Source organism: Typopeltis vanoorti, chromosome 5 (assembly GCF_054136105.1).
Source record: "Typopeltis vanoorti isolate ZY-2024b chromosome 5, IOZ_Tvanoo_1.0, whole genome shotgun sequence".
Classification (NCBI taxonomy): Eukaryota; Metazoa; Arthropoda; class Arachnida; order Uropygi; family Thelyphonidae; genus Typopeltis; species Typopeltis vanoorti.
The window spans coordinates 146,868,260-146,896,113 of NC_143553.1; the positions used below are offsets into that span (position 1 = coordinate 146,868,260).

The window sequence follows — 27,854 nt, forward strand, 5'->3', positions numbered from 1 at the left end:
AGCTGGTATGATGGGGAGAGTTGAATAAATTTATATGGAATAAGAGAGAAATTATCCAAAACACTAAACTAGCAGTATATAAAACAATGTTCAAACAAATTTTAATTTAGGGATCTGAGAATTGGGAAAAAAAGCATCCAATCAAAGATATGACCACAGATATGAGAGTTCTGGGGGGAAAAAATTAGGGGAATGAACAAATGGCATCAGTGGCAGAATCATATTAAAAATGGAGACATTAGGAAGGAATTTTACATTGTTAGCATTCAAGAATGTGTGGGCAGAGCTAATCTAAGGTGTGGTATGGTCACTTAAAAACAGAATGGATGAGAAAAGTTTAGCAAAACAGGAGTTTCATGCCAAGATGGCAGGGTAAAGACCTGATTTTTTTTTCCAAGATCTTATTGGATTGATGTAGTTGGAAATGTACTAGAAGACAAAAAATAAGATCTGATAATACCAAAGTGACAAGTGATAGAATAATTTGGATGAAAATTGATGACAGGGTATTAGTAACAATGGAAATTAATCACATAGCACTGTTATAGTATCCTTTACACCCCTTGAGAGTACATATCAGGAAACAGATGATGATAATGATTCTTGTAATAAGAACAGGCAATGGTTCACTAAAGTACTTGACTTGAAAAGTCACTGCTGAAACTCTTGATAGATCTTAATTAAAAAGTTTTTCCACCATACTGTATTGTATAGGTTTATGTGCTTAGTGGCTCAACTATATGAACAGCTGAATAATTGCAAAGGAGAATATGTAGCTAATTCCTGGCATCTTCATCATGAGCTATTGCATAAATGTAGAGGAAGTGGTAACTAGAGTCCTTCTCTTAGAGCAGGGGTCGCCAAAGTTATTTGCCCATCAACCCCTTCAAGAGTTTCTTGACTTGTTATTGACCCCCCTATATTTTACTATTACATAATTATAATAGGACAAGCAAAAAAAGACGCTTATGTGAGTTCTGGTGGTAAAGCTGCTCAAAGAGGAATTCTAGAGAATGACATTCTGGTGGCTGTAAATGGTCAGAACGTGGAAGGTTTTCCCCATTACGATGTACAACAAGTAATCAAACATTCTGGAACCATTCTCACATTAAGATTGAGAAGAATGGATACATAATGACTTGAGTGTTTCTACTGGGACAGACAGCAATTTGTTCTTACCTATGTCTGCTAGTTTCAAAGACAAGATCAAGATAATTCCACTCCTAGAAGTACCACATTCATAAGTCAAAAGGTTATTCCAGAAGATGATATTATCCAGACAGATAAATATTTTGCATTGCCAGTTAAAGAAGTTGAATCAGACTTTGTAGTTAAAAATGCTCAAGTTGAATCATTGAAGAAATATAATAGTATTGGCCCAACTGAAAAGGGCATTCCTGTTGGTCTCAGATCAGGAATTAAAGAAGAATATGCTAGTGATTGGTACAAGTCCATGTTCAGATCTTTACACAAGGTTCCAAAATATGATGACCTTCTTTTGAAGGATACATGTCTGAACCAGAAATGAATAGAAGAGAAAGAGCATTTTCTTCCAAATCTATTGATGTTTCCAGACAAGCAGAGGGAAGAAGTAACTCATCAGGAGATGTACAAAGTAATGTACAAAGCAAACAGAGCTTTAAACATTCAGCTTATATTGGTGATGAATCACACTGTCAAAGCAACAACCTTAGACCTAAACATTTAACCACAAACAAAGCAGATTTTGAATGTGGGACAGAAAATTCTTCTGTTCAAGATAGGAATTCAGGAACGTCTGAGAGATATCTACAGTCATTGAACAAGGAAAGCAGATATACAGATGATCATAGTGATGGATATGATTCAGATTCAACATTAATCCGAAAATCAAATCAGAAGTATCAGTTAGATTCTGAACAACAGAAGGCATTGTATCGACAGATTCTTCAAGGAGGAGATATACCTTTAACTGGCTTAGGTAGACCTGCACCTCTAAAACCCAGTAATCCTGTTATTGGCCCACCACCTCCACTTGTGAAATTTGATGACAGGAACACACTATCTGAACCAGAAATGGTGAGACCACCTGATCCACCTCCTGCAGAAAATGATGGCAAGTCTTATACAACTAAGATCACTGTGTGGCCTGAACCATCTCAAGGAAAAACTCCCCAAGATCTCTCTTCTAGTCTTCCACAGCCAAACAACGTGAGACAATTGCAGCACTTTTATCAAAGTCAAATTTTGCACAATACTCCGAAACATTCTGTTTCTTCACTACATCATACAAAAGCGAGAGTGTTATATAATTTCAATTCACAGAGTGAAAGAGAAATAAATTTAAAGAAAGGAGATACAGTAAAGATTATACATCAGTTAGACAAGAATTGGTAAAGGAGAATGCCAAAACACTGTTGGAATTTTTCCTACTAGTTATGTTGAGGTTATTGCATTAGAAGATACCATTCCAGAATCAAATAAGATAACAGATGGAATAGCTTGTGCCAAGTACGATTTTGATGCGCAGACCTCTGTAGAATTATCCCTACAAAAGGGTAATGAAGTCATTCTACTAAGGAGAGTGGATGCTAACTGGTACGAAGGAAAGATTGATAATAAGCAAGGTATATTTCCTGTCTCATATATAGAGGTGCAGAAGGAACCAGGAGAAGGTATGCCAGATTCAAATGCAAATTGGAAAAATGAGGATCAGTCTAATGGATCCACATCATGTCATCGAAGCAAGAAACCAGTCCATCATCATGCAGATGCTCTCCCCGACACAAAGAAACTACCTAGGTACCAAGCTCTATATGCATATAATCCACAAAATAAGGATGAGCTAGAAGTTGCAGAGGGTGACATTGTTCTAGTAGAAAAGATATGTGGTGATGGATGGTATATTGGAACCTGTGTAAGGACAGGGCTATTTGGAACTTTTCCAGGAAACTATGTGGAAAAACTCTGATAGGAGTCAAAGATAACTGGACCTCCATATGTGTAGAATCAACACAGCTACTTATGCCTTCAATTGGTCCTTCTTGGGATGTACTATTAGCATGAATTGAATGAATGACCTAGTACTTAAGATTTAGTTATATCTGCACCATTTTAAAAATTGAGACACGAAATCTTCAAAATGCTATGAAGGGCTGAGTTTGGTAAATGTAAGTCACATTAAAACCCCAAATTTTCAAGGTATTTTATAGGCTCTTAACTTCCCAGAGCACAAGAAAGAAACTGTTTTTGCAGTGAGAACAAAACCCATTATTGCCCCCCCCCCCAGCTGACAATATATGGCTATAGCAAAATCACTTAGGACATCCAGAAGCATGGCATATACATAGAATACATTTCTTCCGAAGAAGGGAGGGGGGGGGAGACTGAAACACAATGACTTTTTTGTGCCAAATAAATATTATATTATATAAATGTATTTTGTAATTTAGTGTATAAATAGGTGACATGCCAGGGCAGAGTTTGTTATAATTTAGATAATGCAATACCAAAGGTTCACTCTCTAAGTTGTCTGGTCATTTTTGAAATTGTCAACATATTTATGGATAAATAATGGATTTCTGTAACAATAATAATAATATTATACAACAGCAATAAAAGCCGGAATTGCTGGCCTGGTTGGCCAAGTGTGTAGCATGTCCGCTCTCCAGCCAAAAGACTGTGGGTTCGAATCTCACCGTGGACATGGATGTTTGTGATTGTCTGTGAAAATACTAGTGGTGGTGGTGGCGGTTGGCAGTAGATGGCATTGGTGTAGTTGTGGTTCGTTGTAGTTGGTGGATTTGAGTGGTGGGGACAGAGTTGTAGAGTTGGTGCCCTCCCTAAATGAGTCTTTGGACTCCCTGGAGGTGTCACGTAATAATAATAATAATAATAAAGTAACTACTCTTTGAAGATGGTATTATTATTATTATTGCGAGATACCTCCAAGGAGTCCAAGGACTCATTGCAGTAAGGCACTCCACTCTACTCAGCTACACATCTCTCTCTCTCTCTGTCTCTCCCTGCTACTTAATTCTCCACCTATAGATGGAGAATTAAGTAGTAGGGGGAGACACAGATAAAATAAAAATGCACTACTACTACCATCAACATCATCTATCACCCATCATCAACAAAAACAGTATTTTTGTCTGTAAATTGCATGTGTTCTCATGACTGATTTGCCTGTCCACAGGACAAAAAACCTGAGTTTCCAGGAGAAAAAACCCTGCTACTTCTGTATAAGATCGGCTAGCTTACCTTTAACTGAAAAAGCCCGTATAAGGATTTCTCTTGTTAGGATGAGAACTGAACCCAGCAGTGGCGTTGTGTGCCCATTTCAGTTGGTTGTACTGTCTACTGTCGTGTGGGTTATGCAACCCGCAATACAAATTTACCGTCAATTTGAACGTATGCATGGGGGTCCACAGAAAATTTTCCGGGGGAGGGAGGGGGACTTGGAGACAAATAATTACATTAATAAACATCTTTTAGCATTTTTTGATGTAATTATTTGTCAATGTAAACTATAAATACATTATTTTCATTTTACATTGATTTTAATGATCTTCGATTCTTGGAAAAAAAGTATTCGGAATTAATACAGTTTTTAGCACTTCATATATAAAAATATTGACTAGCATATTTTATTAAAAATCAACTAATTAATTGATCCCAAAATCCTAAATTAAATTATTTCAGTTTAAAAGCAAAAAATCATAAAACTAACAAGTAAAATAATATTAAATTATATACATTTACCTTTTAAAAGTGTACTTTTCTGTTTAAATTCGTTTCACTATAAATTTACAATTCACACTTCGCTCAGTGACTGAACTAGACACAGAGGACAAATGAACTCGTCGCTTTTTCAACAGTAATGAACATTTTTTTCGCAAATCAGAAAAAGATGAACCTAAAACACGTGTTCTATGGCTACCACCATGGGCCGAAATAGGCCAAACCATAATAAAATTTTAAGACAGATAAAACGTCCCATGGTCAAGGGTGTAAGGTTACATATCTCGATCACTTTTATGATTATAATTTGTGGAATTTTTTACTCTATCCCAGGGGAGGAGTACCCCATTTGCCCCCCCCCCCCATCTCTGCGGACAGCCATGACCGTGTGATCGCATTTTTATTGATGTATGAAGGTTTTGAGAGTGCATAACACATCAGCAGTCCAATGCAATTAATTGCAGGATAACTTTGAATACTTCTGCATATAGTGGGGGAACAATCTGTTTGTTTTAGGATTTATTAGAAAATAACAATAAAGGAGAATGCTATATTTGGTTGGTATATTTGAAATACTCAAAGATGAAAATATGTGAATCATCATTTATAAGACAATAAGAATAGGAAATGAAAGGAAAGAATAAGTGTGAGTAGAAATACTTTCATTAAAGGTAAACAAATTATTAATAATTAACATTTGTAATATGTGTGTCCTATAAGTTGCTGGGTAGAATGAATAGCACGATCCTATAAAGTCTAGACATGAATAAGTGAATTTATGATGGCATAATTAAAAAAAAAACTTACGAAGAGACAGACAGTATGGCAGGAATAAATATGGTTTGATGGAGCAGCAAATCATCTCATAAAATTTGTTGGTTTGTGTATATTTTGCTCCGTTTTCCAAGAATTTTCTTTTGTTTACTGAGACTCAGTATACATAACATTGGAATTATTCACTTTTGGGAATCCTACATTCATTAGTATTTTTTTTTTTTTTTTTTTTAGTATCAGCAGTTCTTCTGTCTTATCAATCTCACATATGCTAGTATTTTTTTGTAGATCAACAACGTCTTATAATCAACTATAGACTGAATAGTGGAATTACTGAGCGAGCACTTTGCAAGAGTTTATCATGAAGTGGAGGTAAATAGTCTATTACAGAACCTCAATGTCAATACATCTGTGGGATTGGATGGTATATCAGCTCGTCTAGTATGAGAAGCAGCTAAAGAATTGTCAGTGCCCTTGACCATTTTGTTTAATTTGAGCCTCGGATCTGGGTCAGTCCCAAGGGGGTGGAAAGAGGGGAAAATAGTTCTGCTGCATAAAGGTGGTTCCAAGGCTGCTGGTGAAAATTACCAGCTGATCAGCATAACAGGAATCGTTATCAAGGTCTTAGAGAAAATAGCCAAGAGGAAAATACAAGATTGGATAGATAAAAATGGGATACTCTATCGGGGACAGCATGGTTTTGTGAAGGGTAGGTCATGCCTCGTAACTTGCTCACGTATTATAACACAGTGATGGCTGAACTGGATAAGGGTAATGGGTTTACAGTGATTCTACTGGACCTTGCTAAGGTCTTTGACAGGATACCACATGGAATTCTAATCAGTAAAATGAAGCATATGGGGATGGATAGAGGATTGGTGAGCTGGATAGGAGGTTGGTTGATGGAGAGATATCAGAGAGTGGTTTATTCAGGAGTAGAGTCCAAAAGACAGCCTGTGACTAGTGGTGTGCTGCAAGGATCTGTTCTTGGACCATTGCTGTTTAATTTGTTCATTAACGATATAGGAAAGGATCTGAGAGGAACAGTTCATTTGTTCGCGGATGATGCAAAGTTGGGTAGGGCAATAGTGAATGCAGATGATGTCAAAATTTTGCAGGATGATTTGGATAGATTTGAGGTCTGGGCTAAGGAGAATGGATGTCAATTTAATGTGGCAAAATGTAAGGTTATACATTTTGGGGTGAAAAGATTAGCAGCAGTGTACTACATTGGTGGAACTGTACTCCAGGAAATTGATGAGGCCAGAGATTTGGGAGTGTTGGTGGATAAGGAGTTGAAGTTTAGGGGGCACATTGCAAAAGTGGCCAAATCAGCTCATCAAATCACTTGGTTGCTGAAGAATACTTTGACGAGCAGACACAAGCATGTTATTCTGTATCTAGCCTTGATAAGACTCCATCTCGACTACTGTGCTCAAATTTGGTCACCAAGGTTTCTTCTTGATGGGGAGGAGGTTGAGAGGATCCAGAGGCAAGTGACCAAGATGATAGCAGGTCTGTGGAATGAACCTTATGAGAACAGGTTGAGGATTTGTGGGTTGCAGAAATTGGTTGATAGGTGGAGGAGGGGAGATATGATTGAGACATTCAAATTACTGAAGGGTTTCTATAGGATTAATTCAGAGGATATTTTCGAGAACAGGGCTGGTGGTGGGAGGACTAGGGGACATCCATGGAAGCTGGGCAAGAATGTGGTTAGTAAGGGTGTTAGAGCTGGGTTCTTTACTTTTAGAGCGGTGAATGAGTGGAATAAGCTGTCAGAGTCTGTGGTAGGTGCTGTGACAGTGAATGAGTTTAAGGCAAGGTATGATAGATATTGTGTGAATGTCGAATAGCTGTGATGGACATGATTGGGGCTTCCCTCGATGAGTCTAAGGACTTCCTGGAATTGCCCGTAATAATAACAATACACAGAATATTCATTTTTATTCAGGGATAGATTTTTTTTTAACTGTCTGTTGTTTCTGAAGACTAGACTAAAAATACCTATACCGTTAAAAAACTTTGCAACCTCAACAGATGCTATACTGCACAAGCAAGAGAAAAAAACAATTAGCTTTTTTCTCCTAACATCCACTTTCAAATTTTCAGTTCCAGAAAACATGTGTAGCAGCTGTTTGTAATACAGCCATCGGATACAGAAAGAGCTCAACTCATGACAAGTGACAATGTTCAATTGGATTGGCTGACACAATAATCAATCACAGCCGCTGGGTGCTGGGTGAGCTCACATTTTGAGCTCCCAGCACTCAGCGTTGCCTTCTCAGAGGTTTAAAAATACTAGAACGCTAAGAATTTGACCCACTGTGCTCTCTTTACATCTTTTCAAAGGGCTCAAAAGTGTATGCATTTTGAAAGCACACCTGGGCTATTTACGCTAATGTGATGCAATGTTTATGCGTCGAAAAGTGCCCTCTTCATGAAGCACTAATGCTTCATTACCCTTGTAAAGAGGACAATAAAGCATTAGTATATTGTGTTCAATTTTAGGAATCACATGAAGTCTGCAAACAATTAGGGGAGCCTTTAACGGGAATAAATGCAAAAATATAATATCAGTGATAGTGATATTTGGCAGATGAGCACCGCACACCCAGAATATTCGTCCATGGAACCCAGATTTTTCCAATCAGGGAGCACAATTTTCTGTTGTTCTTCCTTCCAATTGTGCTACAGAGGGTTTATTATTGGGAATGATGTATTATTTTGATTCGAAACTGAATAAAACACTTTTATTCGAAACTGAATAAAAGAGAATGCTATTGCTAGCATAAATTTAATAATGGCATATATAAGAAATTCAGAATGATTTCTTTCTAAATATATTTAAAACCTAATAATAAAGTTATAATTTAATAAATTATGTAATATACAAATAATTCCATCTGATTATTTTTATTAAATGGCAGCACATTCTGCTAGGGATTAAAAAAACTTACTTCAAAATGAAAAATATCTATATTAGATACCAAATCCCATTTAGCCCATTTATATGACGTAAAACCATTAAATCCTAATCCTGATGCATTGCAAACACAATCTCCTGAAAAGAAAACAAATAGTAAAATAAAGAAAAAATTAATTTCATTAATATATATATATATATAAAATCAGAAGTTACATTGACTCAGTGATTGGATATGTTCATCTTTTTTTGACTGACTGAAACCGAGAAAATAGATAACAAGTTAATTTAATGGAGCACACAACATGTTCATCAAAAATGACTTCTTCAGGTGTGATAACACTTAAAGAAATTAAAAAGTAAAAACACTGTGCCATTATAATAACAGACTTGGAACTGAAGTTAAGTTTGAATATGCCGTTATAGTCCGTTCTGTAGTTCTATTGTTGTGCAAATGCAAGCGTATGTGAGATCTTGCATATGCCGGTACCTAATGGCAGAACTATGTGAGTCAGGTAGACTATAACTAAGATTGCTGTTGATACGAGACGAGTCTAGGGTAATTTCTTTGGATTCAACTATGCGACATTCTACTTCATCGTGACAAATATAAACGTTTGATGTTGCATCCCAATCTACTCCATGTTGGCAGCCTTCATCGTTTGTGTTCACTGAAAATAAGACACGACTTGAGAGTGCGCTTGCTCTGACTCTATTATATGAAATGTCTCTCTGGTGTTCCTCTAGCCGTAGGAGGATTGACTTCTCAGTCTGGCCATAGTATGGCCTCTGACAATCACATATTACCTTATACACCAGGGAACTGAAGATGGTTATGAGCCTGTTTTGGGTGGCTTAGAACTGACCTTGGTTTTGGAAGTTTGGAACACATTTTAATATTAAATTTCTTCAAAATTCTTCCTAGTTTCCGGGAGAACGAGCTGATGTAAGGTAAAGAAATATAACCCTTGTGGTTGTTAGGGATCTGTATTGTTTCAAGGGCACTGGCATAATTGCCTCTTAATGTTTTTGGAAGAATATCCATTATTTAAGAAAGTTCTTTCTGGATATGTTAGCTCATTTTTTAGTTATTCTTTATTGGACAATACTGAGTGAGTACAGTGAGCCAATGTGGAAATGATACCTAACTTTTGTGTGGGATAGTGATGTGAGGACGCATGTAGGTATCTATCCGTGTTTAAATGATTTAGGAAGATGTGAAGATTCTCTACACCAGGGGTTCCCAACATTTTTGTTTCCTAGAGCACATTCTAAAATACTGATAGGGCGATGGGCACCATCTATTTTTTCAAGCAAATTTTTTGAATTCTTTTGTTAAATGAATACATACAAAGTTAACATTATAATCAAATGTTTTATTACTCAAAAGTTTACATTATATAAAAATTTAAATATATATACAGGGTGTTCGGGATAAATTTGACAGTTTCGTAAGGAAAAAGAAAATCTTCTTTGTATCTATTAAATTTAATGAATTGACAAAAAAACATTACAGGCAGAGTTAATTACAATACTATCAACAAGATTTACTCAAAATAACCACCATTAGCATCGATCACAGCTTCAATTCTGCTTCGGAACCTCGAACAAGCTGATGCTACAGTCTCCCTGGGAAGGGCCGCAAAAACTGTTTTAATTTTATCCATTAACTGGGCTTTTGTATTACTGGAAGTGCGATTGGTGTCTTTTTCAACTGCGCCCCATACAAAATAATCCATGGGGTTAAGGTCTGGGGAGTTTGGAGGCCAAACATTTGGACTGGTGAAGTCGTAGAAATTTTCAGACAACCATTTTTGACTTTTCCCAGAGGTGTGGCAAGGGGCCGAATCCTGCTGCCATACATACGACCTACCATTGGCTACCCTTGTTATCCAGGGCTTGACTACAGTTAGCAACTCCACGAACAAAGCCCGAATTCCAATGCCAGGGTTCTTCAACACCTGTTCCTGCAGATTTGCGAGGAATTCTGCTGTACGAACGCAATCAGATCGTCTGCTAGGGATCTTTCTTCTTGCTACATCCTCGTAGTCACCATTGCATGTCTCTAGTTCATTCCTGATTGTTTTTACTGTATTCAGGGAGCATTGGGCAGCAGTCGTAATATCCTTATTTTGATGGCGGGCACGAATCATCATGATACAAGTTATTCTCTTCCATGATTCAGGTGGGTTCCAGCTATCCATTCTTTCTGACATCTTGTATGTGAATGAAGAAGGGTCCAAACTTTTAAATGAAGAGAAGTGTGTGTTAATACATGTAACTTACGGAAAAATATAATTAATTATAAATATGTCAAATTTATCCCGAACACCCTGTATATATATATATGTAAGTTAGTGTGATCTTTGGCATAGCATTTCACTGGCCATTGCTTCATAATTAGGAGAATATGATGATATTCCAGTTCTTAAATTGAAATGAACAACTTCGAATACACACAATGTTTACTTTACATTGTATGAGTTTAATATTCGTCGTGTGTCACTAACGCATGTGTCATATAGCATGCTATGAATTGTTGCGTGATTATTTCAAACTATACGGCACACAGTTGACCAGCGGGGGGCACACACAAATTGGTCGACAGGCGCCATGGTGCCCGCAGGCATAGAGTTGGGAACCCCTGCTCTACACCATGCTCCCAAATAAGGAATATATCATCTAGATAGCAGAGCCATGTTCTAGGTTTTAATGTTTCTTTAGAGATGGCTTTTTCCTCGAAGAAAATGTTGGCCAGTATTGGAGACAATACAGGCCCTTTCTCTCCCCAAAGGACTAGCTATGGGGCTACCCATAGCTAGTCCCTTGTTCTGTTTGTAAATTTTCTCTTCAAACTTAAAATACCCTGAATTAATACAGTGTGAGAGGAGAGCAAAAATCTTTTTAGATATCTTGTTTTTTAAAATACTGAGAACATTGTTGTGTGGTTTGTTTAAGCCAGGAAAGACTAGAGGTAAAATGATCCAAGCAAAGGGATCTGATCTTGTCTGGTGATTTGTGCATTTCTGAGGATAAGGGTAGGTGAGCTGAGATCTCTTTTGTGTGAGAAAAGGCAAGACTGTATTTTGGTGGCATTAAACATAACAAGGTTGTCCTCACCCCACTGATGGATAGTATGTAGATCAATGTATGGAGATTCCATTATTAACCTCCCTGCCATCCAAGGTGGATGAAATAGTGAGACCAAATTGCATTTCTCCATGTTGTTTAATTTTGATGGTATATATCAGAACACAGAATTATAAGTAAATCTCAAGCCCTTCCATGTTAAAACACCCAGGATATATGCAGCATCAAAAATTCACCCTTACGCCCTATTGTAGATAATATAAATATAAATCCCACATACAAACTGGCTAGACATTTCGCTAAGCTACTAGCCACTCTCACAAACAATTCTCTGTCCTTTGTCAAATTCTGCCCACCTAAAAAGTATTTTAGAACACCATACCTTAAAAAGTTCAGACTTAATGGTGAGCTTTGATATCACCTCACTATTCACAAATGTACCACTAATTGAAACCCTTAATCTGCTCAAGTCACACTTTCCCCCTGATATATTTGAACTGTTTAAATTCACAATACATGCAGGATATTTCACATGGAAAGGGAAAATATACAAACAATTAGATGGGACAGCTATGGGCTCTCCCCTTTCCCCCCCAGCCCTTTCTCCTCCCCCTTCTACATAGAACACCTTGAAAAACTAGCTATCGATACAGCCACTCTCAAACCAACACTTTGGCTACGCTATGTTAATGATGTGCTTGCTATTTGGCCACTCACATTGGATACATTCTTGATGCATTTAAATAGCCAACATCCACTTTACAATGGAACTGGAAACTAATAACTGTCTGCCCTTCCTGGATACACTAATCACACATCTTCCAGATGGTCCCTTATCATTCTCAGTTTTTAGAAAACCCACACATACAGGGAGATATTTACACAAATAATCACACCATCACCCTTCTCAACAGTATAGTATCTTAAAAACGCTAACCCACAGAGCGAGAGCAATCTGTTCCAATGACAATGCTCTTGATGCTGAACTGGCTCACTTATGCTACACCTTCTTGGCAAATGGCTATAATCCCCATAAGATAAACAAAATACTAAATGCTCCTAAGAAACCCATCCCACTATCCACCACAGAGAACTACAACAAAACAATCACCATCCCATACATTAACGGCATCGGAAAAGATATCTAGAATTCTCAATAAACATCAACTATGCACTGTATTCAGACTGTGTGTCAAATCAGCAACTCTCATCCATTCACCCAAGGACAACATCCCTCCTTTATCACATCCAGGAGTCTACGAAGTACCCTGATCGTGTGATCAAGCTTACTATGGTCAAACAGGAATAACTGTAGACATCCACATCAGTGAACATAAAAGATACACCCGGCACTATCACTATGGCAAGTCGGGCCTAGCAGACCATTCTTTGGATACCCCTGCACATAGGATCAACTGGAAGAAAACAAAAGTACTGCACAGCTTTTAAAAGTCAGAGAGATTGTTCTTAGAAGCAACACAAGCCTTGAAACATACTTCAACACAAACTTGAAACATACGAATCTCAACAAATATAGCTGTATAAATTTGCCTAAGATTTGGGAGACAGTCATCTTAAGACATAACTAGTACCTGCTTTCTCTCTCTCTGTTTTTTTCTTTTTTTAGATAGAGGGTGCCTAATTAGGACTTTAGTCTTTGTGTTGTTGCTACAATTTTGTTAAACTAGTCCCTTTGTTACACCATGTTGTTGTAGTCTCGCATACTGTGACAAATTGTGTTTTTGTGCTCTGAAGATGCTGGTTATAACACCAGTGAAATATCAGCAATAAGTCAATAAATAATTATTTACTTATAATTCTATGTTCTGATATATACCGTCAAAATTAAACAACACGTGCAATGAACACATAAGCTTTTCTAGACACTTCTTATCCATGTTATTCAACAGGTGTTACAGAATTGTATCCAGATTTAGCTGGACGTCTACAAACGTAATGGCCGATTGGGGTGTTAAAAGTGTGGTGGATGAGAGTACACAAGGTTAGTTTTTTTTCTAGGAAGGAGAATGAATAGGATGATTGATGCCCTGTATAGGAGAGATGTAAACAAATGAGGAAGTTAGTGGTGATCGTCATAAGAATGAACAATTTCACTGGACATAGGGAGAATGTGAGGACTGATATCAAGATTACTGAGGAGAATGAAAGGCAGGAAATGTAGATAGTGTGCTTCTCAGGCATCATGATGAGTTAAAATGGCAAGCAAAAATCATAAACAGTACACTAGCAGAATTGTGACATGAAAAAGGTGCAGTCTGTTGATGTGCAGAATGCATTTGAGGAGATAGATGGAACTGTATACATGAAAAAAATTACATTTAAATTGATTGGTGTGAATCAACTAGAGAGGCTCTTGCTAGAAGGAAATGTAACAAGTGATGTGAACAAGAAATCAGAGGAAGTCAAAGGTAATGTGAATGAGCAGGAGAATGGAGGAATATTGAAATGCTTGAGAATGGAAAGTAGTGCAAGAGATGAGAATATGATGTGAAAACAGGAAACTCAGGGTGGTTAGGGAGATAGTGTAAGGAAAGTGGATTCTAGAAGTAGTGAATACATGTGTGAGGATGGCCAGCATAGAAATGGGATGCCTGGAATGCATAAGTAGTAGTAGTAGAGTCTGGGAAGATAAATGAGGTTAAGAGCTATAAGGGTGGGCAGATGTGGAGAAGTCAGAGATGGGGGATGACAAGGGTAGGACTGGTTCTAAGAAATAAATTGATTCTTATTTATGAATGAAGAATTATTAGGCAAATAAACTTAACCAACTGCATTTGCCGAGTATATTTGCTTGAAAATAGTTGGAATAAGTGAAGCATGACTGGTTAGAAATGGAAGAGTATGATGCTTTTCTTAAGGGTAAGAAAAAAGGAGATTGCTTTTTCATTTTTCATAGAGTAGAAGGAACAAGAGGACATCTCTGGAAGCTGATTAAGGAATGTATAAACAAGAGAGTGGGGATCAAGTATGGTGGATGAGTATGAAATTAGTTTAAACTGAATGAGTATGAAACACACTTGTATCCATGACCTCCAAATTTGCTAGCAAAACAGCTGGCCTAAAGATAAACCTAAAGAAGACCCAAGTTATGTTCAACCAGAAATAATAAAAATCAATAATGAGGAAATTAAACAAGTAGATCACCACATATACTTAGGACAACAGAAATAGAACACAATATTATGGATGAAATTAAAAGACACACGATGCTTGGATGGAAAGCATTTGGAACCTTTAGAACATACTTTTAGAACTTCAAAATAAGAATAAATAAATTGTGTTCTACTCAAACAGAGAAACAAACTGCATCTCTGAACAGAACCCAAATATATGAAGCTTAAGGAAAAATATTGACAAAACTGCCATAAATTACCAATTCCAGGAATGTGAGACTGTGTATTCAGTTCACTCTCACTATTATTATTATCTTAAGATCTTATGAAGTCACAGACTCATCTAGGAGGTATTTTTTGTCATATGCACAGCTCATCATACTGTGCCTTAAACACATTCAAATTCTCTGCAGATACACTCTCGGGCAATGCATTCCAATTATTCACAACTCTCTATGCAAAAAACCTACTTCTCACTCTTGCTCATACTCTCCTTATACAGCTTCCAGGGATGACCTCTCATTCTCTCCAAATCTTCGACCATTTTATGAAAAACCTCTTCAACGTTAAGCCTATAACAACTCCTTACCAACTTGTACGCCTCTTATAGTAAACACTATTATAGTGAATTTACTCACTGTAATAAACAAAACTAGCAAATAAACAAATCCCAGCCAAAGTCCCATAGTATCACTTTTCTGCTAAAATTCACGGCAAACCATCCACTACAACAAACTATTTCTTTTGTCTCTCTCTCTCTGAGTCACCATAATGAAAGTTTTTTTTATTATTATTATGACACCTCAAGGGAGGGTACCTACTCTACAACTCTGTCTCCACCACTCAATCCATCAACTACAGCGAACTGCAACTACTATCATCATCTACACCAACGGCATCTACTGCCCACCACTATTAGTATTTTCACAGACAATCACAAACATCTATGCCCACGGCAGGATTTGAACCCACAGTCTTTTGGCTGGAGAGTGGATACACTAACCACTTGGTGCCAATCAAGAAAAGAAGTACTAGATTGGATTCCATGATAGGAAAGACGACCATGATGCAGACCTAAATCACCATGGATTGATGATATAAGTGAACCTGAACATCCCTTGGGGGTATATATCAGGAAATTGATATATATAATCACAATTAAAATTCTGAATATTTTTACGAATTGTTTATGTTAAAATGTTTATTAGTTTTAGTTTCATAACACGCATTGTCGGCACTTGCGATGTGCCCATTATTGAAATTGTTTTGTCAAAAATGATACGTAAAGAAGTTAAAAAATTGATGTACTTACTAGATTTGATATTTGTGTTACTTACAAGAATTTTATTGTAATTTAAAATTATCAAAAGTTATTAAAATTGTGTTTTATGAAGACATTCTCTCTTGTACGCTAACGGAGACAAAGTGTCAGCCATTATTTATACCTAACTTCTTGTTTACCAGTTTCATGGAGTGTGCATGCTTGCCGAGAAGTTTGATGTGTGATTGACAGCTAACAAGTTCGGTATCGAAGCAACGGGAGAGTAAACAAGATAGCGTTCGGGAGGAATTTAGAACACAGGTCGGCAGATATTTAGGTTCAGAGGAACTTAAGTTTTTTTATGTGACAGTTGGAAGAAAATTAATAGTATATTCCGAAAAAGGAATCGTGGAACTATTAAGTTTTATTGTGGAATAAGTATGTGAATAAATAAAAGGGAAATATTGCTATAGGCGTTTTAAAAGGAATATTGGAGGAAACGCTAATCGAAAGATTAATAGTAGGTTCCGAAAAGGGAATTGTAGAACTGTAAGTTTTTTTTCTAATTGGAAGAGTTAAGACTGTCAATAAGCATTTAGTGAATAAAAGAAGAATTTTGGTTCAGACCAACATGGTCTATTGGAACAGACCAATATGGTCTATACCTGTAATTAGTATTATGATGATGAAGACCATGTAGAAATGTAATGCCATTAAACATTTATATATGATGTATGTGAAATTTACAGAGTGGAAGTTTTCAAAACAATCATTACAGTGGATTAGATGCATCACTTAGAGATCATGCACACTGGCATGATGTCTTCAAAAGGTTTCACCCATCAAGCAGAACTTCCATATGGATGCTCTCATGCTGCAAGCTTTGCATAAAATGATAATGTGTATTTGAGCATTCTCTTCAAAAGTTCAATCTTGATTCATAACCATTATTCTACACTGTTAAACAGCTAGCTTTTACCTTCACTTATATGGTTACATAGATACAATGTTGCTATGTAATGACTGATACAATTGATGAAATGATTACATTCTCAGACTCTATAAGGAGTCTGAGAATGTAATCAATGAAGATTTATGAAATAGATATATTTCTCAATACTTTATTTTTAATCAGATATATCACAAAACACAGTATCCACAACAAATACTATTTTAATATTAGCAATCTTACCTAAGAGCCACGCAACATAATATTTTGATCTTGCCAGAGACGTGGAAATAATTAAATAAACAACTTTGGATGGCCATGATACATTTTTAATAAAATTTTCATCTGAAAGATTTAAACAATGTAATCAGCAAAGTTAATCCATTAATGTCTGTAATAATTGTAAAATCTGCAAAACAATTATGAATTAACAAGAGTTAATCAACTGATAGTTGCACTTAGCAGGTGATGACCACTAAATCTAATATATATATATATATATATATATATGTAATATATGTATATACATATATTATACATATATGTAATATACCAATCAAATCCCTCTCGCCCGTCCTTGGATAGGTTGAGTCCCCTCCTAATGAGGGGTTACTGGCATATTAATGCAGCTGGTTCGCCACTCCTCTGCTGCATCCCCTAAGGGCGATATTCATGACTATAATCCGTGTGTGTGTTCACGGGACAGGTTTGTCTACTTGCGGGATGAAAAACCCCATATAAACTGGGGAGAAAAACCCTGCTGTCCATGCCCAAGACCGGCTAACTTGGCTATGGCTGAGGAAGATCCTTAAGCTCCTCACATTGTCGATGGGAATCGAACCTAGGACACTCCTTCCCCAGGCATATGGTTGCAAAGCGCATAGCCACTAGACTAACCACGCGGACATGTAATATACATATATGTAATATATGTATACACTAACAGAGTTATATTAATGTGATCCATGCCCAGATAAAGGATGACACTCCAATCCTGTCATCCATCAACACATATATATTTGATGCAACAGATTTACTTGGTTATATGACATAATTAAAGAAATTTAAGGACTAGAAACTGAGAGATACCAAAATAGAAAAAGCTATTTATTATTTAAATGCACAACTAGTTTCATCTTCTTAGAAGACTTCATCAGGTGCATAACATGAAAAGAGAAATATAAAAATATACATTACAAGAGAACAACAGCTATAAATTAACTTGCAAATGTATTGCTGACATTTGAAGGTTTTAGGGATGCCATAGTATTGTTAGACATGTTAACATGGGCATGATCTTGTGTATGCCAAAGCAGTAACTAGAGCCAGGGCATTATCTATCACGTTCTTAATTCTGCTCACCATAAAAATGAAGATTCTGTCACTCATCCAGTGATCTGGAACAAATCAGAAAACATTTTTAGATGCTACAATGAGCTGGAAAAAAGAATTGCAGAATCAACAGAAACTGTCCTCAATCTGGTCCATCTTAATACTAACCTTAGATATAACCTATCTGATTGTCACTCTTCAGCTACCCAGCTTTGGAATACACAAGACCATATCTGCATTTCAGAGATTCAAATTTCATGGCAAGAGTGTCTTTAAAAATATTTTATTTTAATGAATCCCACTTTAAAAAGATTGTAAACCTATTAAGGGCTGAGGATTGCATAGGCCAGGAACTCTGCTCTACAGAACTCTGAACTATGCTCACAACTACGCCTAATCATCTAAGGGAAGCTCAGTGATTCAAACTGGGTGATGAAAATGATGTATAATCTGTTTATTAGACACATGTAATTCACAAGAATGTAATAATTTTATTACTGCAAATATTTTGACGAGAAACTAACTGGTCATCATCAGTGCATTACAATAATCCCAAGGGGAAGCTAGAACAAAGAATATTAATCCTATTTATAATAAACTTTGTAGTGATAAAACTATTATGTTCTTGTGAATACTTGTCTAATAAACAATATTATGCCATTTTGTATAATGAAATAATATGAAATTTGTATAATCTGTGTTTTACAAGTTTCCATGCCACAGTGGGATTTCAATCCACAGCTTGCATGCTGGAAAGGGAGACATTATCATTCAACCAACCAGGCTATAGAAGGCTCTAAAATTTTTTCATTGTCCTAGTATTATACTTTACTGTTCTCTGGATATATATTCAGATAAATTTTGTAATTCATAATATGAATCAGTACAAAATTTTTGTTATCTGTTATCACATTAAAGATGTCATTTCCATTATGATGATTATGACTTTTTATTTTATTTCTATTTATTTATTTTTGTTGTGTATTCCATCAAATAAGAGGTTGTTTGTGGATAGATGGAAAGTTGAGGAAAAGAAAAAAAAAATTGGTAACACTGGATTTGAAAGGTTGCAAACCTGAATACATTTTTTTTGTATTTTGTACTAATTTTTACCTGGCCAACAAAGTTTGGCTTTATTGATGATTTTAGAGTTGGGGGCTGCTAATAGAATGGTAATGTACAACACATAACCTCTCCCAACCACATATCACCCTGGTTATATATGATGCAGCCTGGAAAAAAACAAACAAGGTTCTGATGACCAAGCATTGGCAGTACAACCATAATGCCTGGAATGGAAGAAATGCCATTTCTAGTGACAGTCTGGAGTTCAAAGTGGCAAATCCAATTACTAGACTTACCTCATTTTGGCTGGTAATCAACTTGAGGGAAGTCATATTACTTGAAAATTTCAAAGAAATTTCATCAGATCAAATAAATGGTTACTGAAAACAAATAAATAGAAAAATCAGAAATGCCCACATTTGGCAATAACCAGAACTAAACAGAAACTAAGCAGAATAAAAGAATCAAAAAACATTATATGAATAAACAAAGACTAAGAAAGAAAATACACAAAGTTATAACTTTTGAAGTGAAAGCTTCTTAGAAACAGAATAAAAATAAAAAGAGGGCCCATCTAACAGTTAGAGGAACATATACCCCAATAGAAGGCAAAGATGAAGAAAGTGAAAAATTTCATAAGTTGTTACAAGTTACGTTAGATAAAATAAATCCAAATTAATCAATACAAGAATGGGTAATGAATCAATACTATCTGTGATAGAAAATTGTGGAGAAAATTATCTTTAATGAAAATGGGAAAGATTAACAGACTTGGCATCTTACAACTTATAAAATAATAATTATTATAATTATTATTATTATTAACATCCAACCTCCATGGAGTCAGAGACTCATTGTGGGAGGTATACACTATGCATTGTGTGCACTATACACTATGTGCACACAATGCTCATCCAACTATGCTTTAAACTGATTCAACGTGTGTACATTGACAACACACTCATGCAATGCATTCCACTCACTAACCACTCTCCATGCAAAGAACCTGCTCCTCACTCCTTTGTTCACACCCTCCTTGAATACTGAATAGTTTTTTTAGACATAAAGATGCTCATAAAATTACCTGGACAGCTAGAAATCAAAAATCAATCTACTTGGCAGTAAATACAAACTACTAAATTTGATAAATCGCGTAAGCGTTTACAAATGTTACAATAATGATTCAGATCATCCTTTAGTAATAGGAAATATAAGAATAACACCAAATAAGGTAAAAATAGAAAATGAAATGATGATGAACATGCATATAAACTAAATCTATTACTACAAACAGAAAAAAAAATGTATATCAGTAAAACAAATAAATACTTAAACAGAATGGAAAGAAGAAATAAAAGAATTATTTTTAATAACTGACCCACACATGAAAGGGAACAAGACCTATAGCATATCAGTGCCATATGTGGGCAAGAGGATAGAAAGAAAGGAGGAATCTTTTTTTTTTTTTTTTTTTTTTTTTTTTTTGGACAGCTGAAGGCTGTATTCTTTGCACAAGGCAAAGTGGGGAAGACTGTTCCACTGAACAGAAGAAGATGGAATGAAAGAAGAGGCAGAGAAGCTGATTTGCTAAATTTCAAGCTGAACTGTAAATGGATGTTGGTTAGCAGTTGCTCTTGTTATTCTGGAGGAATGATAGCAGCCAATTCAGCAGAGCACTATCTATGGAAGTATCAATAAAACAAACATAAGATGGAAACAGAATCTATGTGAGAGGGATTAAAGTGGATAATTGTAGATGGTGGTGGTACATATCACTGATGTTAGTACTGAGATGCTGGATGTTGGTCAAGTTGATGTGGAGGTGTTTTTTAACATGGAATTTTGTTGCTTTGTTGGATTTTTGGGATGTATTTGCTTTTTACAATTTTTCGTTTGGAAAATTTTATTTTAACCTCAGTGATACCACCATTTGTTATGCTAAATTTCAGGGTAGTGAAATCCTGAGAACATCGACAGAGCAAGACTGCAGCAGGAGCGAAAGACTTATGACATGGTGTCCATACAGAGAATGCCCAGACTCCAAGTGTGGTCTCAACAGTGTCTCCTGCACAATGCTATATGCAGAAGCCTCACAAAGCATTAACAGGTTCAGTCCTATATAATATCTAGCAGCCTGCCTGAAGAAACCATTTTACTATTGTACCCTCAAATGTAGAAGATACTGACTCCCTAGTTAATTAATTACAATGTAAATGGATGTTTACATTGTAATTAATTAACGAACAGAAGACTCTCATACGGCATATGTATGAGCATGCTCTCATACATATACCGTATGAGAGCATGCTCATACGGCATATGTAAAGAAATGATGTGAGAAGCCAGAGACCTACTCTGAAGATGAAACATAAAAATAACCACATTACACTTTCAATATGCAGGGTGATGTTGTTTCACATACTCTAGCTGGCATTTTCTCTGACTACAGAGGATATGCTTTCAAAGTGGTAACACTCACCTTGCCAAAACTCCATTTGAGGAAAGAGGTCATATCATGGGAAGGTGGAGTTGACTTTGCTATGCCATAAGATTGCTGGATTTTACAAAGTCACTCAGATGTTGTGGGGTTGTAAAACAACCCCACAACATCTCCAGGATCACTTGTGCTAGTTGACAGCATGATGAAAAGTGACCAATACATAAAAATATTGGAGAAAAAGAGTGGTCTCACAGATCCAGAAAGACCAAGCCTCATCATCTTCCAACAGGAGCTCACTCCATGCCACACTTCAAAAAAAAAAGTGAAAGAGTTCCTCAAAAATCACAACATACAATTGCTTCATTGGCCAGGTAACTCTCCTGACATTAACTCAATATCAAATTTGTGGGCCATTGTGAAAAAGAGACTTGGAAAATGAAATTGTGATATAAAGGATAACTTAATACAATCCATTCTAGAAGTATGGTTTTGAGATGCAGAAATAAGAAAATTGGTAGAGCCTATGCTTAAGCGAATTGATGAACTTATTAGGAACAGAAGAGCACATAAATTATTATAAAGCGTGGAGTTTAATTTTGTACTTATTTTCTTGCGAAATTAAATTTTTTCTTTAAAATGCGAATGTTCAGGTTAATTTGTTCGCTGCTGTATATCCCATCTTTGTTTTGCAAATTTTAAAACCTTACACTTCGCAATATTGAATTGGCATCCCCACTCCCATGCCTATTCATTCAATCTATTCAAGCCTTCTTGTAAGGCCAGAACATCTGCTCTACCCCTCATAATTCGTTCCAACTTGGCATCATCTGCAAACAACTGAATATCCCCCATTCAAATCTTCCCCAATATCATTAACATATAGGTTTAAACAGCAATTGCTCCCCCATACACAACTTGTTGATATCTATCAGACAGTCAATCTCCAATCCAATGCACTAGTCTAATATCCAACCTCATCCACTCTAGTTTGGCTATCAACTTATCATGCAGTAATCTATAAAAGACTTTGCAAAATCTAAATATATTAGATTTTGTGTATCCATCTCCCACATCCAATGCTGCTGTCACCTTATTGCAATAAGTAAGCAGATTACTAAAATATGAGATTCCTTTAGCAAATCCGTGCTATTCATCAAAGATAATACCTTTGTTGTCAACTCAATTCTCACCAGTCTTTCCAACACTTTAAACACAACACCTGACACACAGATTGGCCTATAATTTGATGCTTGAATTCTGTCACCTCCTTTATGAAGCAGGATAATCTTGCCTTCTTCCACTCCTTCGGAACTTGACCCAATGTAAGACTCATATTAAACAAATACGTCAAGACAGATATCAACTCTCTGGCACATTCCTTCAAAATACATGGTGATATAGCATCAATCTTACAGCCTTATTAATATCAAGTTTGCTTAATTCCTCATATACCTCTTTCTCACTCACAGTCAGTCTCTCCTCCTCCTCCTCATCCATTGCTCCCAAACTCTCCATGATGTCATAATCACAGGGATGAAAGACCTTAATGAGCTGCTCATTAAATATCCCAACAATATGCTCCACAGCAGTTGTTCTTATACAATTTTTTTCCAATCAATGCCATCCTACCATAATTGTTCTTATTTTTGCTGGCTACATGAAAAAATTCCCTGGGATTTATTTATTTATTTATTTTTTTGATTTCATTAGCTAACTGCTACTCATATTAAACTTTTGCTACCCTTATGATCGATTCAGAGGCGAGTGACTAAATTGGTTACAAAGTTTAGCTGATAAGCAGAAAAGAGGGGATATGATAAAAACACATAAGTTATTAGCATTTACTCTAAAAAAAAAATCCTTTAAAAACTTTTAAGGGGTTTTACAGAGTAGATGCTAAAAATTTCTCAATTATATGACTGGACAGCAGAGAACAATGACATGGATAATAAGGTGGCTAAAGGATAGACATCACTGAGTAGTATATGGAAGAACTCAATCAAAGAGAAAACAAGTGACAGCGGTGTCCCATAGGACTCTGGACTTGGGTTGCTGCTGTTCATTGTACATTAATAATATTGGGAATAACCTCAAGGGAAATATCCAGTTATTTTCTGACAATGCTAAACTGGGGAAAGCAATAGTTAATAAAGGTGATGTAGAAATTCAGAAGGATGATCTAAATAGACCAGTAGTTTGGTCCAAGGATAATGACTGACAAGTCAATGTGTCAAAGCATCAAGCTATGAAAAAACTTGATGGCTTTGACATTTTAGATAAAAAACTACATGAAGCATTTATCTGGATACTGAACGAACGAGGATGGGCTGGCAATTTTGGATTGAGCCGAACAAATTGTATTCTTATAGGTTTCAACCAAAATAAAAAATGATGGTACAATATGAGAGAATTTCATGCTGGCTGGAACATTGTCGGGTTAAACAAGCCCCCCCCCCCTCTCCCGCTTTCTTTTTTTTCGCCAGGGAACCAGGGCAAACAGTGTAAAGTCAGCTACTGGAATAAATCTTAAAACACACACCAATGCAACATCACTAGAGTTCAGGATTGGTACTATCAACATAAGAAGCATGAATGGCAAAAGAAATAGAGATAACCGAGGAATTAGATAAGTACCAGATCGACATAGAAGTGGTGACTGAAACAAAAAAGACAAAAACTGGTGAGATCTTTCTAAGAAATAAATACAAAATGTTATATTCAGGCAATGACAATCAAGGAAAAGAAGGAGTAGCCATAGTATTCAACACTAAATACGAGGCTAATTTCCTTGAATGGGGAACTGAACAATGAAACTTATTTGTGCTTCTACCTTAGTAGAAGGTTCTACTAAGGTAGAAGTGGAGGAATTTTTTGAAGCTTTAGAGAAAGAAACTGACACAGTGAAAAAGGAAAAGTTGGTCCTTGTTGGGGATCTAAATAGCAGAGTAGGAAATGATTGTCAGACATACAAAAATAATTTGAAGAAAAGAGTAAAGCTAATAATAATAGCAAATACCTGTTGGATTTCTGCTAAGGACATGGACTGGTTATTACTAACATCATGTTCCAACATAAAAATGTGCAAAAATTCCCATGGAGAGAAGATGCAAGGAATAAGAAAAGTCTCATTGACTATGTTATTGTTGGTAGCGATGTTTTCTCACTGGTGCAGGACACCAGAATGTACAGAGGATTTGAAATTGGAAGTGATCACTATTTAGTATTGACCAGGAGAAAATTGAATTTCATATTGAAAAGACGAACATGTAAGAAAGTTTTAAAGCGAATAAAAGTTGAGCAGCTTTCAGATTTGAACTGTAAACTAAAATACACAAACATTATTCAAGAAAAAATGAAAGAGTTTGAGAACACGAACCAAACATTGGAGATTCAGTGGCAAGCCCTGAAGAAAACACTGATTGATTCAGCCAGAGAGGCATGTGGTGAGGCTGTCTGCAAGGATAGAAAAATCAGAACTCCATGGTGGACACGGGAAGTTAAAGAGGCAGTGAAGGAAAAGAAGAAAGCATATCAAAAGTTCCTGGCAAATAAGTCAGCTTATGCTCTTAGAGAATACAGAGACAAATGTAAGAAAGCTAAACACTGTGTAAAAGTAGCTAAACAAAAGTCATGGGAAGAACATAGAACATAGACTTTGGTAAGAACATAGAAAAATAAATATCAAGAAGATGGCAAAATATTCTGAAGGTTGTTGAAGAAGCTCAGAAATGGAGGAAAGAGTGCTGTAAAAGGAATTAGAGAAGAGAATGATAAAGGTCACATGAAAACTGGAGAAAAAGATATCCTTGAAGTATGGAGTAATTACTTCAAACAATTGCAAAATGAAACAAGCAGTGATGGCACAGTGGTAAAAAACACTCAACAGGCATGCAGTCAGGAATACATATCCTACTTGAAGTAGAAACAGCCACCAAAGGCTTAAAATATGGAAAGGTAGCAGGAGTAGATGATATTCTACCAGAAATGCTCAAATATGGAGGTATAAAGGTCTTACAGTTGCTGCACTGCACAGTTTAGAAGGCTTGGACAGAGGGACGAATTCCAGATGACTGGACTAGAGCTCTCATTACCCATATATAAAAAGTGAAATAAAACTGACTGTGAGAATTACAGAGGTATTTCTCTACTGAGAGTTCCTGGTAAGAGATATTCAAGTGTACTTGAGAAACGGTTGAGAAGGATTGTGGAAGAGAAGCTTGGTGAAGAACAAGTTGGATTCAGGCCAAACAGAGGCTGTCAGGATCAGATTTTCACTTTACGACAGATAGTTTAGAAATCATGGGAATATAACAAAGATCTGTATTTAAGTTTTGTCGATTTGGAAAAGGCATATGACAAGGTGCCAAGAAAGAAGCTATTCAATACTCAACAGTTATATGGTGCCAATGGGGCATTATATCAAGTAATACTTTTTATTTGAGTTGTAAGCAAGCAGTTAGAATTGAAGGAAGTACAGGAAGATGGTTTAATATTAAATCTGGTCAGACAAGGATGTACATTATCCCCCTCTGTTATTCATCATCTATATGGATCATATTATGAAGGAAAGTGAAGGAAACTGCTAACACATTCCTGGATGCTAACTATATTAACTTCTTTCCTAATATACTCGTTTTTAATATGACATTGGCAATGATGCCATCTGTTCACCCTTCTAATCTTTCTCAGGATTCTCATATCTGTGGTCTCTAGTCTTTGGTCAAGAGTTTTATTTCTAACCCAGCTCTCAGATCCATAAGTTAAAATTGGTTTGAACACTGTCTTGTACACAGATCATTTAATGTTTTGACTAATTTCTCTCTTATTCCATATAAATTTATTCAGTTGACTTCCTAGGCATACCAACTTTGTTGATTCTGTTGTCTATTTCATTATTTAATTTACCATCTTCACTAAAAATCGTGCCTAAGCAGCTGAAATGTTTTACTATTTCTATACGTTCTCAGTTTAAAATGCAGTTATTTTCGATGCTTCTCTAACTATTTTCATTGTCTTGTTATTGCTGACACCTTCATACCAAATCTATTACAAGAGTTATTCAATTTAGTCAGGGAATCTTGCAGACTTGTAACAGATTTATTTAGAAGTATAACATCATCTGCATAGAGTAAAGAGCTGAGATTAACATATCCAATTTTGATATCAGGTTTAATACCACTTTCCTTCATAATGCAATCCATATAGATAATAAATAACAAAGGGAATAATCTACATCCTTGTCTGACACCAGATTTAACATAAAACAATCTTCCTGTACTTCCTTCAATTATAACTGCTGACTTACAACTCAAATAAAGACTAAGTATTGCTGATATAATGCCCCCATTGACACCATATAACTGGCATATGCCTTTACCAGATCTACAAAACTTACATACAGATCTTTGTTATATTCTCATGATTTCTCAACTCTATGTCAGAAAGTGAAGATCTGATCCTGACAGCCTCTATTTGGCCTGAATCTAGCTTTTCAAGCCTTCTGAACTATACAGTGCAGCCACTGTAAGACTTTTATATATCTCCATACTTGGGCATTTATGGTCGAATATCATCTATTCCATCTGCCTTTCCACATTTTAGGCCTTTGATGGCTTTTTCTACTTCTAGTATGGATATGTATTCCTGATTGCATGCCTGTTGAGTGTTTTTTACCACTGTGCTATCATTGCTTGTTTCATTTAGCAATTTTTCGAAGTAATTACTCCAAACATCAAGGATATCTTTTTCACCAGTTTTCATGTCAGCTTTATCATCTCTAATTCCTTTTACAGCACTCTTTCCTCCATTTCTGAGCTTTTTCAACAGCCTCCAAAATATTTTGTCACCTTCTTGATATTTATTTTCTATGTTCTTACCAAAGTCTTCCCATGACTTTTGTTTAGCTAGTTTTACACAGTGTTTGTCTTACATTTGTCTCTGTATTCTCTAAGAGCACAGGCTGACTTATTTGCCAGGAACTTTTGATATGCTTTCTTCTTTTCCTTCACTGCCTCTTTAACTTCCCATGTCCACCATGGAGTTCTGATTTTTCTATCCTTGCAGACAGCCTCACCACGTCTCTCTGGCTGAACCAATTAGTGTTTTTTTCAGGGCTTGCCTCTCAAGATTTGGTTTCTGGTCTCAAACTCTTTCATTTTTTC

The 27,854-nt window shown here is 36.1% G+C and overlaps 2 protein-coding genes across 5 annotated transcripts in view; one reads left to right on the plus strand and one right to left on the minus strand.

Annotated features, from left to right (window-relative positions):
- LOC150106921 (lysophospholipid acyltransferase 6-like) overlaps positions 1–27,854 on the minus strand; it is a 219,177-nt gene that overhangs the window by 44,770 nt on the left and 146,553 nt on the right. For all 4 annotated transcript variants that reach the window (XM_090393380.1, XM_090393378.1, XM_090393381.1 and 1 more), the window contains 2 exons: positions 17,100–17,201; positions 8,457–8,560 (listed from right to left, as the gene is read on the minus strand). In XM_090393380.1, the coding sequence (XP_090249506.1) occupies positions 8,457–8,560; positions 17,100–17,201 (206 nt within the window). The remainder of the gene's footprint in view (positions 1–8,456; positions 8,561–17,099; positions 17,202–27,854) is intronic.
- On the plus strand, positions 798–3,044 carry LOC150106922 (uncharacterized). The gene is given in 4 exon segments (XM_090392946.1): positions 798–827; positions 1,193–1,517; positions 1,520–2,372; positions 2,374–3,044. Coding segments are annotated over 4 exon segments (1,785 nt in total). The 3' UTR covers positions 2,951–3,044.